Source organism: Talaromyces proteolyticus (assembly GCF_021365285.1).
Source record: "Talaromyces proteolyticus strain PMI_201 chromosome Unknown BGW36scaffold_9, whole genome shotgun sequence".
NCBI lineage: Eukaryota > Fungi > Ascomycota > Eurotiomycetes > Eurotiales > Trichocomaceae > Talaromyces > Talaromyces proteolyticus.
Window position 1 is genome coordinate 2,150,289 of NW_025764285.1, and position 16,098 is coordinate 2,166,386.

Here is a 16,098-nt window from a genome sequence, read left to right on the forward strand (position 1 = left end):
ATTATAAAATAAGAATATTTATTTAAGAATGTGGACACAGCTAACTATTTATTGTATTATTAGAATATTAGCCTTTAGAAAAGAAGATTATTATAAGAATTGATAAATTATAGTTAATGAATATTATAGTGGATACTATTATATAAGTATTTAATAAGATTTAAATAATAATAAGCAAAATTATTATTAAGTATAATTATGTATTATAGAAATAATGCTAAAAATAGCTATGCTTTTAGTTTAGCTATAGTTATTGATATAGTAATATAATTATTATATATTAATACCTTATTCTAGTATATATTAAATATATAATCTAATAAAGCAGGATTTCAATATATAGAAATATAATTTTTATATAATGAAATAATGATTTTAGATATTAAAGTATAGTTTTAATATCTTTTAATATATATAGATACTTATTTATTATTATATATTTAATTAATTATCTTTTATCTTTATTTTAAATAGTATATTACTATTTAATATTTAATAAATCTTTTTACTATTATTATTATTCTTGATAGGTAGCTATCTAATATTGATCTTATATTATTCTTTTATCTTGTGTTAGCAGAATATCCTCTAAGATCTCCAATCTTGAGACGAGTTGTTGACAACTTTTGACAAAAGTGAACTATATTTTAAAACTTCCTAGAAAAAGATCTTATAAGCTTATACTTAAAAGATTCTTTAAAACTGTCTTTTATAAGAAATAGAAATATTAAATTTACTAAATAAGATTAGACTTTAATAACTCTATTAGGCTGTCATTTGGTTCGGTTCGGACCGAACCAAACCCAAACTGAAACCCGAATGGTCCGGTTCTGGTCCTATATACAGTGAACTGAAGTAGTTTGATTTACTAAATCTAGGACTATATAGTTTTTTGAGACCTATTTAAGTCTAATTTAATTTAGATTTTTAATTTAATTTTATTTGAATATTTGAATATTAATAGATTACTATTAATAATATTAATAAATTTAGAATTAACTCTTATTATTAATAGTTTTTACTGATTAGATAATTATTTCTAAAGCAGTTTTTTATAAATTAAGTTCTTATTTTTTTAAATTAGAATTTTATTTTGTAATATTTTTATTAGTATTATAATAAATTCTTAATATATAGATTATAATTTAAGAATTATTTAAATAATAATAATATCTTTTTTATTTTTTATTTATATTTTTTAATTATATTATATAACTAATCTATTTATTAAAAATATATATATATATATATTTCTATATTTTTAAAGATAAAATTGTAAGGCTCCTTGACACTGCCAACCTCTAAATGCCAAAAAGTAATACTGAGGTAATTAGGCCTAGGCTGTCATTTGGTTCGGTTCTGGTCCTGAGTTTCTGGACTAAACCCAAAAGTGGGTTGGTTCGGTTTGATCTTTAATATTAGAATTAGAACTGAAAACTGAATAATTCTAGCTCTCTAAATTAAAACTAAATTATATTAAAAAAGAATTACTGATTATAATTAGATCAATGTAAGTCTAATCCAATTTTCATTTAAATAATCAAATTATATCAAAGAATTTTTAACTATAGTTAGATTTTATCTTTAAAAATATATTAAAATCTTTCTAAATTTTAATGAATTTAATAGATAAATAATATAAAAATTAAAATTAATTATTTAAATTATAATTTTTTATCTAATTATTAAAATATACTTAAAAAATAAATAGATAATAATAAATATTATAGAATAAATATAGAAATATATATATATTTTTTTTAATAAATAGATTAGCTATATAATATAATCTAAAAATATAAATAAAAAATAGAAAAGATATTATCACTATCTAAATAATTCTTAAATTATAATCTAAATATTAAGAATTTATTATAATATTTATAAAAATATCTAAAATAAAGTCCTAATTCAAAAAATAAAAATTTAATTTATAAAAAGGTGTTTTGAAAATAATTATATAATTAATAATAATTATAAAGAATTAAGGTTAATCCTAAATATTTTAGTATTATTAATGGAAATCTATTAGTATTTAGATATTTAGATAAAACTGAATTAAAAATCTAAACTGAATTAGATCTAAATAGGCCTTAAAAAACTATATGATTCTAGACTTGATAAATCGAACCACATCAGTTCACTATATATAGGACCAGAACTGGACCATTCAGGTTTCAGATCGGTTTTGGTTCGGTTCGAACCGAACCAAATGACAGCCTAATTAGGCCATTGCCTAATTCCAGGGTTGGCACACCTATAAGCCTCTATGAGCCTATAATGCGTCTCACCACTGCTAGGCCTCACACTCTACCCTCCCTAAAAGGCTCTTCTCTTAAGAGGCGCCTCTCTCTAGGAACACTGCTTTATATGTTTCCTTAGAACTGTCTTTTATAGAGGGCAAAAGTGCTAGACTTATTGAGCAAGATTAAGCTTTAACAACCCTATCGCGTAGTTTCACACTTGTGAGAATCGAATTAGGGGCCTCTAACGTCCTTAATAGCTTAATTACACTGTAAGGCTCCTTAATACTGCCAACCTCTAAATGCCAAAAAGTAATACTAAAGTAATTGGGCCATTGTTTAATTCCAGGGTTGGCACACTTATAAGCCTCTGTGAGCCTGCAGTACGTCTCACCGCTGCCAGGCCTCACAAAAATTTAACTATAATTAAAAATTCTTTTATATAATTTAATTATCTAAATAAAAACTAGATTAAACTTAAACTAATCTAATTATAATTAATAATTCTTTTTTAATATAATTCAATTTTAATTTAGAGAGCTAGAATTATTCAATTTTTGATTCTATTTCCAATATTAGAGATTAAACTGAACTGACCCACTTTTGGGTTTGGTTCAGAAACTCAGGACCAGAACCAAACCAAATGACAGCCTAAACTCTATTATGTAATCCTATATCTATAGAAATTGAATTAAGAGTCTTTAATATTCCTTAATAGTCTAATTATATTATAAGGCTCCTTAACACTGTTAATCTCTAAATATCAAAAAGTAATACTAAGGTAATTAGGTCATTGCCTAATCCCAGGATTAGCATACTTATAAGCCTCTATAAGCATGTAGCGCTCTCGCTGCTGCCAGGCCTCACGATATCTAGTTTATTTTAATATAATTCTTTAATATAAGTTATTATAATTATTATTATTAGTTATATTATAAAGGTTAGTAAGATAATCTTATTTAAAATATTATAGTATTTTGTAATATTATTTTTATTTAATCTTTTAGTAATTTTTATATATTGTTATTAGTTATCCTTGTTACGGTGCCAGCTCGCCTGTCCAACCTGCCGCCCTACTCCCCTGGTCTAACTAAATGTAACCATAGTTGCATTTTAGTGCGACTCCAATAAAAGCTATCTAGCTATAAGAATCTTATTGTAGCTCTTTGAGCTACGTCTTATCCTTAATTCTGCACCCAGCCCTGTCTGTCTGCCCGTCCGCCTGGTCCGACCAGTCAATGGTCAATCCTCGATCCCATCCGCCTGCCGCACCCTGACAATCCTTAAGAAACCTCTGTGTGGTTCAATCCATCATATCGCTTCTTGATACAGCCAGTGACAACTAGAGTGGGTCCTGGTGCATGACATGGAACCAGAACTGAACCATTTAAAAACTTGACTTATATCTTAAATAATAAAGTAACTAAGCCTAATTAGGAAATTATAAAAATAGAAAACTAAAATTTAATTAATAAATTACTATATTAAATAATAATAATCTAGAAATATTATATAATTATAGAGCAATATTAATTTAAAAACATCGCATATCAGAACCATTTCAGAACCAAAGAACCGAAAATGACAGCCTAATTTTACTCTGTCCTTAGCTTCGCATATGTTGATTTCGTAACACCTACACCTCAGCACGTGACCAAATGAAGCGGGTGCTTCTAGATATAGAAGCATACACTTCTATATAACAAAGCAAGCGATTCTAGATATTGAAGCATAGGCTTCAATATCTCTAGTATATATAGACACTTATTTACCATCATGTACTTAATTGATCGTGTTTTATTTTCATCTCAGAATAGCATACTACTATTCAGTATTCAAACTACTTACTCTTTTACTATTATTATCTTCACGATAAATAGCCCTTGATCGTATATTGCCTACAGCCCTCCTTCTACTTTATTAGCAGAATATCCTGAGTGACTCTCGATCTCAGACGAATCGTTGAGTACGGTTTGACAATAATATAATTTAAATATTAAATATTTATTATAATATGTATTTTTTTTTATTTTTTTTATTTTTAACCCTAATAACCCTAAAGTTTTAATTTTAAAAATAAAAATTTAACTTATAAAAAATTGCTTTAGAAATAATTAATTATATAGATATAAAATTATAAAAGATTAAGATTAATCTTAAGTTTATTAATATTTAAATATTTAGATAGAATTAAACTAAAAATCTAAATTAAATTAGATCTAAATAGATTTTAAAAAAACCATATAGTTCTAAATTTAGTAAATTAAATTATTTCAGTTCACTATATTAGAACCAGAACTAAACCATTGGATTTCAGTTTGGGTTTGGTTCAGACTGAACCAAACCAAATGACAGCCTATATCCGCCTAGAAAATCAAAAATCAACCTTTTAAAATATAACAAACACTATTTAACAGTATCTAAGGCTTTCTTATAGTTCCTAAATCTCTCTAAATCAATAATACCTTCTTATATATAATTAAAATATTTTTCTTATTATCTTTAAATCTTTATATTTAGCATATTTATAGTTGTATCTCTATAAAAATTATGATTTAAGCTTTAGATTATATCAAACTAGACTATATATCTAATTATTTTTAATCTATTGATTTCAATATTGAGATAGAAGATAGTTAGCTATTTCTTATATAAGAGATGATTGGGGAGATAATCCTTATTTATCTAGATCTAAGATCTCTTTAATAAGCGATTCCTCTTTATATTTAGTTAATTTATGATTATTAGCGCGTGTTTAAGATCTTTATTGGGTGCCCTTAGTCGATCTCGTAGAGTTGTTCGAGGAACATTGTAGATCTTTGCAGCTCATCCAATATTTGGAATTTTTCCATTTTTTAATCGAAAATCGCTAATAAGGTTCGGCCTTGTTGTTCTTAAGAATTCTTATGGTTTTTATCGCGAATTGGCGGCATATTGGCGCGTTGAATTATAGGGAATTGTTAGAAGACGCATTTTCAGCGGAAGTGGCAGTTCGCTTGTGGTAGTAGCTCGCATGTGGATTGTATTACCAGATCTGACATTTTTCCAGCAATCACATGCCACTAGAAAAATGTCAGACTTTATATATACTAATGAGATTACTCAACAAACAAATTAAGCTCCAGTATAAATCTGATTGAACTTTTTCAAAAACAAGCTTACTATCTAAATAACTTATCTATTAAGACTTATTTATATGGCAAATCCGCACTAATTTGTTCTCAGGGGTAATTAGTTAGTATCTGATCGTTTGGTCGGTTTTGGCATAGTGTTGAGGCGATGCCTAAATGATCTTAGCATTAAAAATTCCGACAGACGATATCCGCAGCGGATACGAATATCGCCGGTATCTCTGGCGATATCATTCGCCATGATCTGGACAGGCGGATACAAAGATCGAATATACCCAGATTAAGTCGATATCTGTATTTGCACTAGCCCTAACCTGGGAACATGCACCTTCGCACAGCATGCGACCCATGTTCCAAGGCCAAAGTCCGGTGCGACAAGACACACCCATCATGTGGCCGATGCCTACAGATGAAATTGCATTGTTGTTATAGCGCGTCACGTAAACACGGAGAGCAATTGTGGCGAAAGAGAATTTCCCAGAAGCGGCATAAGACTGCCGGGCGTGTAGCTTTACCTTTAGCAACGATAGAAGCTACCACTACATCGACAGCAACGGTTCCGCCCGTCCAAGGAGTGACATGGGATGAATCCTTGTTGACCTTGACGCCAACACAGCTGACGGGGAACCAAGATTGGAATTCTCCATTGGAAAATTATGGGCAACAGGAGCCCACAGCTCTTCTGCCCTCGTGGTTGGCTGGCGATGGACTGGGCACTGATATGGACATTGGTAACTGTGCAAACTGGGATATGACCAATTTAGCACCAACTGCTTCTCCGCAAAACAACAACCTATCCACACAGGGACCAAGCCGTGGCGATGCTACATCAGAAGAATCGAGATCCGCAGGAACTCAAAATATCATATCATCGGCCACGACAAATAGCACGCACGACTGTGAAGCTCGCGCCATCTCTATTCTAAGCTCACTGCAGCACGGAGAATTGTGTGAAGGACTGACAACGTGCTCGACTGACCCGACACGTGTATTTGCGGACCTAGACTTCACACCAGGATTTGACCGCGTGCTTGCTGTCAATAAAGCAGCTCTCAGTGACTGGGCCTCGCTCATGAAGTGTTCTTGCGCGCAATGTCCTCATCTTACGCTTCTCTATATGTCAATATTGTGCAAGATACTCTTTTGGTACCGTATAGCCGCGATGGAGAAGGTTCCGTCTGCGTTAGCAGATGTAAAAGAGTCCCATAGTACCCCAAGCAGCGGCGACAATACGATGGAACATTCTTCTGGTGAAAGGTCGATGTTTGAAAAATTCGGTGTTGAACCGACGACGGTACAGGTTGGGGTATTGAACCTGGACCCTGAAGACCAGGCTAGCTTGCGGCGTGTTCTCTTACTTCGTGACTTACGTAGGACAGAAAAGGCAATTCACGAGCTCATGGAAGTGGATCGCAAGGTTATAGAGGAGAAAGCAGATGAGAGCGTACGAGGAATTGTGAAAGTATCCCTTGCTGGTATCCCGCAAATTTCAAAGCAGCTACAGGATGTGATACAAGTTGTCAAGGAAATTCAATAACGCTAGTGCTCAAATGGCTTGTATATTTATACTGCAGAAAATCAAGCTCTTCTCAAGGACATACATTAAATGTACCAAATCGTATGGTCACTATCGACACCATTCTTCAATATAGAACAATGATTTCGCTTGTACCTCCCGCGGCTTTCCACCTTTCGAATGCTCTCTTAACATTGTGCGCTGCCTGTACCGCATAATCTGGCGGGAGTGGAGCTGGAGCTCGAACATCTGGATCCCCGACTATCCACGCCACGGGAGAACTGCTTATTCCACGATGTTCCTTGTTGAGCTCCACAATTTCGGTATGCAGATACCCTCGGCCAAATACGATGGCTTGCGGTGGCTTGCTGTAGTCATTGGTACCGACGTTGTTAGTATTTGGTATCTTAGGCGCCTGACCAGTGAGAAGGTCCGCCAATTCAGCCTTTGCAGCCTCGGTTGATGTGATGAAATGAATAACTGTAGCCATGGTTAATAGGGGCTATAGGAAATAAATTTAAAAGGCGTGGTGCGTACCTTCAAATTCAGGTTTTAGCAGATGCGTGACATGCGCGCCAATATTTACCGTCTTGCCGCATAGGATGATAGGGATCCGATGTGCCATTTTGACAGGCTTGCTTACAAAACTTTTGCTCTTGTTCGTCCGATCTAAAACAGTTAAAGTGAAAAGGGGAACAAGGACTATGATTGAATAGACAGTGGGATCTCTTCATTTATTAAAATCGATGCCAGGCTGGCATTATAAGGCCCCGGTTTTATCGGCCATACACCGGGCCAATCACGGCGAATCTCCGCCTTATACCTATCCCGAGGCTGTCCCCGAAACTTGTAGACCTCATTTTTTCCCCCGGGATCAATCAACCTGCAACATGTATCCCCCAACAAAGGCAGCTTCTCTTTCTCGGGAACCAGCAACATGTTAGGGTTTGGCAGGACGATTTCGGCAAGAGATATCAGATTAGGCTGTCATTTGGTTCGGTTCGAACCGAACCAAAACCGAACTGAAACCTGAATGGTCTGGTTCTGGTCCTATATCCAGTGAACTGAAGTGGTTTAGTTTATTAAGCCCAGAATTATATGATTTTTTAAGGCTCATTTAGATCTAATTCAGTTTAGATTTTTAATTCAATTTTTATCTAAATATCTAAATATTAATAGATTTCCAGTAATAATATTAATATATTTAAAGTTAATTCTAATTCTTTATAATTATTTCTAAAGCAACTTTTTATAAATTAAATTCTTATTTATTTTATATATTTATTATTATTTATTTCTTTTTTAATATATCTTAATAATTAGATAGAAAATTATAATTTAAATAATTAATTCTAATTTTTATATTATTTATCTAGGCTGTCATTTGGTTCGGTTCTGGTCCTGAGTTTCTAAACCAAACCCAAAAGTGGATTAGTTCGGTTTGGTCCCTAATATTGGAACTAGAACTAAAAAATGAATAATTCTAACTCTTTAAACTGAAATCAAATTATGCTAAAGAAGAATTACTAATTATAATTAGATTAATTCAAATCTAGTCTGATTTTTATTCAGATAACTAAACTATATCAAAGAATTTTTAATTATAATTAGATTTTATTCTTAAAAATATATTAAAATCTCTCTAAATTTTAGTAAATTAGATAGATAAATAATATAAAAATTAGAATTAATTATTTAAATTATAATTTTCTATCTGATTATTGAAATATACTAAAAAAATAAATAGATAATAATAAATATTATAAAATAGATATAGAAATATATATATATATTTTCTCTAATAAATAGATTGATTATTAGCTATAGCTATATAATATAATCTAAAAATATAAATAAAAAATAGAAAAGATATTATCACTATCTAAATAATTCTTAAATTATAATCTAAATATTAAGAATTTATTATAATATTTATAAAAATATCTAAAATAAAATCCTAATTTAAAAAATATAAATTTAATTTATAAAAAGCTGCTTTAAAAATGATTATATAATTAATAATAATTATAAAAGATTAATATTAACTCTAAATATATTAATATTATTAATAGAAATCTATTAGTATTCAAATATTCAGATAAAACTGAACTAAAAATCTAAATTGAATCAGATCTAAATAGGTCTCAAAAAACTATATGATCTTAGACTTAATAAACTGAACCGCTTCGGTTCACTGTATATAGAACCAGAACTAGACCATTCAGGTTTTAGATCGATTTTGGTTCGGTTCGAACCGAACCAAATGACAGCCTCTATTTATCTATCTAATTTATTAAAATTTAAAAAGATTTTAATATATTTTTAAGAATAAAATTTAATTATAATTAAAAATTCTTTTATATAATTTAATTATTTAAATGAAAACTAGATTAGACCTAGATTGATTTAATTATAAATTAGTAATTCTTTTTTAATATAATTTAGTTTTAATTTAGAAAGCTAGAACTATTTAATTTTTAATTCTAATTCTAATATTAAAAGACTAAATCGAACTGACCCACTTTTGGGTTTGGTCCAGAAACTCAGGATCAGAACTGAACCAAATGACAGCCTAAGTGATTATAATAGATATAAAAAATATAGAGATATATATATATAAAGATAATATCATTATTGTAATAATATTAATCTTATTTAGATATTAAATAACTGTTATACCTATTTAATATCAATAATTAATATCTTCTAACTATATAAGACTTTATTAATTTATTAAATATATTTTAAAGTTGAAAAGTTGATTAAATTTAGTGGGGTGTTTCAAATACCCATGTGTTCCAAATGCCCGTGGAATACGTTAAGCCAACTCTCTCCTGTAAAAATTCTTCACCGCCGGGTCCTGTTAACCGACGTTTCCCCGCACCTAAGAATTTTGGCGAACACGGTAGTTTTGCGCTAACTTCAGGAATTTGGGAGAGTTGACCTCATGTTGCGAACCACGAAGGCAAACAGTATCAACGATCAAGGGAGTGCAAGGCCTTTGATTATTGATATTACTATAAAATCAATGTGTCTTTCGGAACCGGGGACGCACTGATTTCTATATGGCTAGTTGTGAGGGGCTTTTTCACCTTAAAAGTAAGCTTTTCGGAGCCTCTGATTCTTTCCAAAGGTTTTTTCCCAACCACTGCCTCTTGTTATTTCTGCTTCTTGGTTACTGGAGGGCAGGCTAGGTTAAAAATGAGAGGTAAGAGAATTCTGACTAGGGAAAACCATACAAGCAAGCTATTTCTATAGCACAGCAGCTATCCGCTGACGGAAGCTGTTCCTACGACTTTTCTGTTGATCAGTATAGTGCACTCTAGATGGGTCAACGCGCAGCTGCCACTTCCACGAGACTGATTCTATGGGAACTCTAGAAGGCGGTCACTGATAAAACCGTGGTTAGGCCACCGAGCTTAGGCCGGCATACTTGACCTTGCTAGAATAGAACCTGTTGTTGACGGTCAACTGGCGCGTCTTTTTGCCTAAACCAGGGCTCCTCCATAGACGTTAAATAAAATCAATCAATCAATCAAATCAAATTGACAAAAGTTACGCGATTTAAAAAATTTGCTCTGAGCCGCTGTTGTTCAATTCAATTCAATTCAATTTACATTGCACGCAGGGGTCTGGTGCCGCTAAATTCGGATTACCCATTTTATTATGCTGCACTAAGCTATTCTAGGTGAGGTACATTCTTTTATGCAATTCTACAAGTTGGCCACTTCTACGGTTACGATTCATTATCTGGGCCTTCCAGTGCGCCAGGGCCCCCCTCCCCTCAATCAATCGATTGCAATTGACGCAAAGGGCTTGCCAAGACGAGCTCCAACTTGACCAGGTTGCTTGTCAGACATCGTTCTTTGTTCTCTCAGGACAAGTTCTGTGCATTTTTCGTTACCAATTTCCGTACAGCTCATCGCAGTGGAAACAACCATTAAGCAAAATGAGTGGCAGTACTGACGAACCATCCTGGAAGCCGGCTGTCGATGCTGTGCGGAAATACTACAATTTCTTAGTCGAGGAACTGGGAGCCATTCCAGCGGACTGTGTGGAATACCCTCCGGAGGAAGGCTGGTCAAACATTTCCGAGGAGTCGCTTGCTGGTCTGGAAAAAACCAAGGAAGTCGTTGACGTTCTACGCCATCTACCGTACATCAAATATAGCAACGGGTTCAATGTTCAGATCGCTTTTGCAACCGAAGCTCTTGACTACAGGGGCGCGGAGGTTGCGGTCGGTGACAAAAACAGATGGATTCCCCATGGAAACCTCGAATTCGCCCCTCATGTTGTTGTCTTGACCGCAGATGACGGCCCAGGATCTTACGGGAGTCAAGTTCTACTAGACACGGAGAAAAGTGAGTGCTGTAGTTCAACTTTTGTTCCTGTCTTGGCTATTATTGGAGATTCTTGCTAACTTTATCTTACTATGTAGACACATTTAGCGACTATCAGCCCGGAGGACCTTCGAAAGCTTCCGAGACTAATGCAGAAACTAACCCCGACGACTTCTGGCACTCTAGAGAGACTCGGCCTGTGGCTGAGTTTTTCAGCCTGTGGGAAGAGCGGTTCCGCACTCTAGAATGGACCGTTGATCCATTCGACGACGAAGAGGGCATGCTGTTACGATACGACAATGCGACGGATGTAAGTTTGGATCCTCCCAAAAGCCTTACGTGTGAGGTGAGATACTAATCCATATATGCTCTTATACAGGAGGTCCGCCAAATTTACCGTGATCACGGATGGCCGGATAATTTTCGTCGTCGTGAATGTCGTGATGCCCTGCAGGAATGGCACAGGACTATTAAGGATCGAATGGCGGAGCCGGGAAATAATCTGCATGAAATCAACCGTCAACCGCCAGGCCCGTATGTGACCACCTAGACCATGTGTAAGTGACGTAAAAATCGTTCTTGTTGCTGACCTCAAAATAAAATTAATCACAATAGTGATATAAGCATTCATGCTTTTCTGACTTAAAAGCAGATTATAATGACTATATATAGTGATGCAATAATAGAATATGTCAAGGAGCCTTACCATGTAGAACCGTACAGGTGGAGAATATAGGCAGCAACGGAAAAATTGACGAATCATACTATCAATGATTCTAGATGTTTCACGCTAAATTCGTCAATTAATCTGATTGGCTGTGGGTAGAGAGCGGATCTCTGACGAGCTACGTATTTATGAAAAAGTTCGCGCGCCAATGGATACAGAGCATATTATTAGCTTTCTATATATAGCATCCAACGCTACCATGTTATAAAACCAACATATGCAAGGCTAAGAACAGATTAGAATAACTTAGACTACCTCAGGACAAGCACCTATTAAAACAGCTAATACCTGTCAAAACGTATACAACGATTCGTCTAAGATCAGAAAAAAAGTCACTCAGGATATTCTGCTAACATGGTAAGAAAGTTTATAAGATTAAAGATTATTTATAATGTTTTTATTATTATATTTTATGTATTATTTGTAATTAAATAACTGAAAAGATTTATAACTAATTGAATTTTTCTATAGAGCCTATAGAATAAGATATTCCTTTAATCTAATTAAAAGTTATTTCCTAGTTAATTAATTTCATTTTTGGATAGTAATATTAATTATCTTTTTAATTATATCAATATATATATAAGTATAAAAAAATTATATAAGATTATTAATAGAAAAAGTATCAATTAGGCTGTCATTTGGTTCGGTTCGGACCGAACCAAAACTGATCTGAAACCCAAATGGTTCGGTTCTGGTCCTATATACAGTGAACCAATGTGGTTCAATTCACTAAGTCTAGGACCATATAGATTTTTAAGACTCATTTAGTTCTGATTTAATTTAGATTTTTAATTTAATTTTATCTAAATATCTGAATTAGGCTGTCATTTGGTTCGGTTCTGGTCCTGAGTTTCTGAACCAAACCTAAAAGTGGGTCGGTTCAGTTTGGTCCCTAATATTGAAACTAGAACTGAAAATTAAATAGTTCTAGCTCTCTAAATTAAAATCGAACCATATTAAAGAAGAATTACTAATTATAATTAAATCAGTCTAAGTCTAATCTAATTTTCATTCAAATAATTAAATTATATTAAAGAATTTTTAACTATAGTTAGATTTTATCTTTAAAAATATATTAAAATCTCTCTAAATTTTAATAAATTAGATAGATAAATAATATAAAAATTAGAATTAATTATTTAAATTATAATTTTCTATCTAATTATTAAAATATACTAAAAAAATAGATAGATAATAGTGAATATTATAAAATAAATATAGAAATATATATATATATTTTCTTCTATATAATATAATCTAAAAAATATAAATAAAAAGTAGAAAAGATATTATTATCATCTAGATAATTTTTATATTATAATTTAAATATTAAGAATTTATTATAATATTTATAAAAATATTCAAAATAAAGTTCTAATTTAAAAAATAAGAATTCAATTTATGAAAAGCTGCTTCAGAAATAATTATATAATCAATAATAATTATAAAGAATTAGGATTAACTCTAAATATATTAGTATTATTAATAGAAATCTACTAATATTTAGATATTCAGATAAAACTGAATTGAAAATCCAAATCAAACCAGATCTAAATAGATCTCAAAAAACCATATAGTCCTGGACTTAGTGAATTAAACCACATTGTCACAAGAATCGATAAACCACAACCAATGAATGTTATGGCGGACGCTATTACATAAGCATCCAATGAGGTTGGAATGGCAGTAATTGTGATTGTTATATAGTATAATTAGGTATTGTGAAAGTAAGGCTGAAAGTGGCTACACTTTCTCTCTAGCCATGGCCATTGATGTAGTAATATGAGTATTGTGTAATGAAGCCTTATTTCAGTATATACTAAACACATGATCTATCAAAGCTAGGGTATGATATGGTCATACTTTTTAATATGATATTTTATATTAAAGGCTCTAAAGAGGCATATTTATAGATATATTCTAATTAATATATATAGATACTTGTTTATTATTATATATTTAGTTGATTATATTTTATATTTATATTTAAATAGTATATTATTATTAATATTTTAATAACTTATTTTATTATTTTTATTTTATGATAAAATAGCTTTATTAATATTATTTATAATCTCTTCACTATATTAATAGAATATTCTGAGTGACTCTTTCTAATCTTAGATAAATTATTGTAATATATTTTGATAATAAAACACTCTTATAATGAAGGTTTAGAAGTTATTAGATAAGTAATACTATCTAGTATTAATAATAGCTGAATTATCAATAAATAAATTAATAATAAGTATTTATGATATTATAATATCTATATAAGAATATATTAATTAATTAAAAGCTTAGCTTCTTATAAGTGCTAAACTAAAGTTATTAAAGATATTAATATTTATAACTTAAAATAAGAACTATTCAGAAATTAAAAACTTCCTTATATATATAGATATATAGATAAAAATTAATAAGATTAGAAATGATATTAATAAGATTATTTATATCTTAAACTGTCTCTATAATAAAGTATTAAAGTGAATACAATTAATTCTTAATGATTATTATAATGAATAAAAAGCAGACTAAGATATAGTTATAAAAGAAATTTTTTGAAACTATATTAGCTTTAAGAAATAATTTAATCTAATATTTAAAGATTATAATAAAGTATAAATTATAGAATGATAGTTATAATAAATAAGATAAATTAAATCTATATAACAGTTAGCTACTTAATTCAAGTAAATCATTATAATTTTAAAATATAGCAATGATATATAAATTATAATATTTAAAAATATATTAAAAATTAAACTATAGATTGAATTTATTAAACTAGATTGATCAATAAACATTAATAAGTATATTAAAATGATAATTAAAATTAATAACAAATTTTATAAGATTAGATAATATTAAAGAGAGATTTAATATTAGTGATAATATAGAGGATTGATAATTTATAAATAATTATATAGTTAATAGTTAAAATAATCTCAATATGATTGAGATAATGATATTAGGATGTAGATGAATGCTATTATTAATAAAAAAGAATGGGACTGAAGACATAAGGAAAAGGTTTGTTATTAGTATAATTGAAAAAGACACTTTATAAAAGATTATTGATAAGGATAAAAACTTAATAATATTAACTATTATAAAGCAGTAGCTTTTAATTTATAACTTTCTATTCTATATCAGGAAACTATTGTAGTAGATAATAATGAAGAAAAAGAAGATCTCAAAAAGGTATAGAGCAGAATTATAGAATAAGGATTTAAACGAAAATATAGACTAGTTATAATGTAATAAGGAAGCTCTAAGAAATTTAATAGATGTATTAGAACGATGCTCAAGGAAGGTATAGCTTAGGAAAAAATTGTTAAACTAGAAAAAATACATAGTTATTAGAAAAGTGAAGAATAGTAAAAGATATTATCAATAGATTAGTATACTGCTGAATAGAATATTAATAATTCTTTATTAGAAAGTGAAATCCAACATAATCTAATATTTTAAGATAATAAATAGAAGGTAATTTATAAGGATTTAGATTAAGAATTAGATATTTTCTAAAAATTAAAATTAGCAGAATCTATCAATTAATTATTTTAAAAATGGTTTTTACAAAGATTTATTATATATAGAAAAAAAAATAAGAATAATATCTAAGAATAATATAAGAAATTTTAAAAATAAAAAATAAGATTTTAGAAATAATTTTAAAGTTTTTAAAAGTTAACTATAAAATTCTAAAAAGTTAAGATAAATCTATAAAAGATGAATAAAAAGAAGATAAACTATATAGTTATATATCTTTATAAATAATATATTAAGAAGTTATTAATTAAATATAATAAGATTATATTAATAAATATAAAAAGTATTAATAATAGATATTTTATATATGTTTGATGTAGGCTGTCATTTGGTTCAGTTCTGGTCCTGAGTTTCTGGACCAAACCCAAAAGTGGGTCGGTTCGGTTTGGTCTTTAATATTGGAACCAGAACTGAAAACCGAACGGTTCTGGCTCTCCAAACCGAAACCGAACCACGCTAAAAAAGAATTACTAATTATGGTTAGATCGGTGCGAGTCTGATCTGGTTTTCATTTAGATAACCGAACCGTATCAAAGAATTTTTAACTATAGTTAGATTTTATCTTTAAAAATATATTAAAATC

The 16,098-nt window shown here is 30.1% G+C and overlaps 3 protein-coding genes across 3 annotated transcripts; 2 read left to right on the forward strand and 1 right to left on the reverse strand.

Moving 5' to 3' along the window:
* The first annotated feature begins 5,588 nt into the window (after positions 1-5,588).
* BGW36DRAFT_384743 (uncharacterized protein) lies at positions 5,589-6,969 on the forward strand. Its single transcript, XM_046216836.1, has one exon. The coding sequence runs from the start codon at positions 5,697-5,699 to the stop codon at positions 6,909-6,911; it is 1,215 nt and encodes a 404-aa protein (XP_046069990.1). The 5' UTR covers positions 5,589-5,696; the 3' UTR covers positions 6,912-6,969.
* Positions 6,970-7,017: 48 nt separating this feature from the next.
* BGW36DRAFT_430331 (uncharacterized protein) lies at positions 7,018-7,515 on the reverse strand (the record flags this gene model as incomplete). The annotated part of the gene is made up of 2 exons (XM_046220832.1): positions 7,018-7,370; positions 7,428-7,515. 2 exons carry the CDS (start codon positions 7,513-7,515, stop codon positions 7,018-7,020), a joined length of 441 nt encoding a protein of 146 aa, XP_046069991.1.
* Positions 7,516-10,640: 3,125 nt separating this feature from the next.
* On the forward strand, positions 10,641-12,072 carry BGW36DRAFT_384747 (uncharacterized protein). The gene is made up of 4 exons (XM_046216837.1): positions 10,641-11,251; positions 11,329-11,540; positions 11,610-11,787; positions 11,883-12,072. Exons 1-3 carry the CDS (start codon positions 10,840-10,842, stop codon positions 11,778-11,780), a joined length of 795 nt encoding a protein of 264 aa, XP_046069992.1. The 5' UTR covers positions 10,641-10,839; the 3' UTR covers positions 11,781-11,787; positions 11,883-12,072.
* Positions 12,073-16,098: the final 4,026 nt, after the last annotated feature.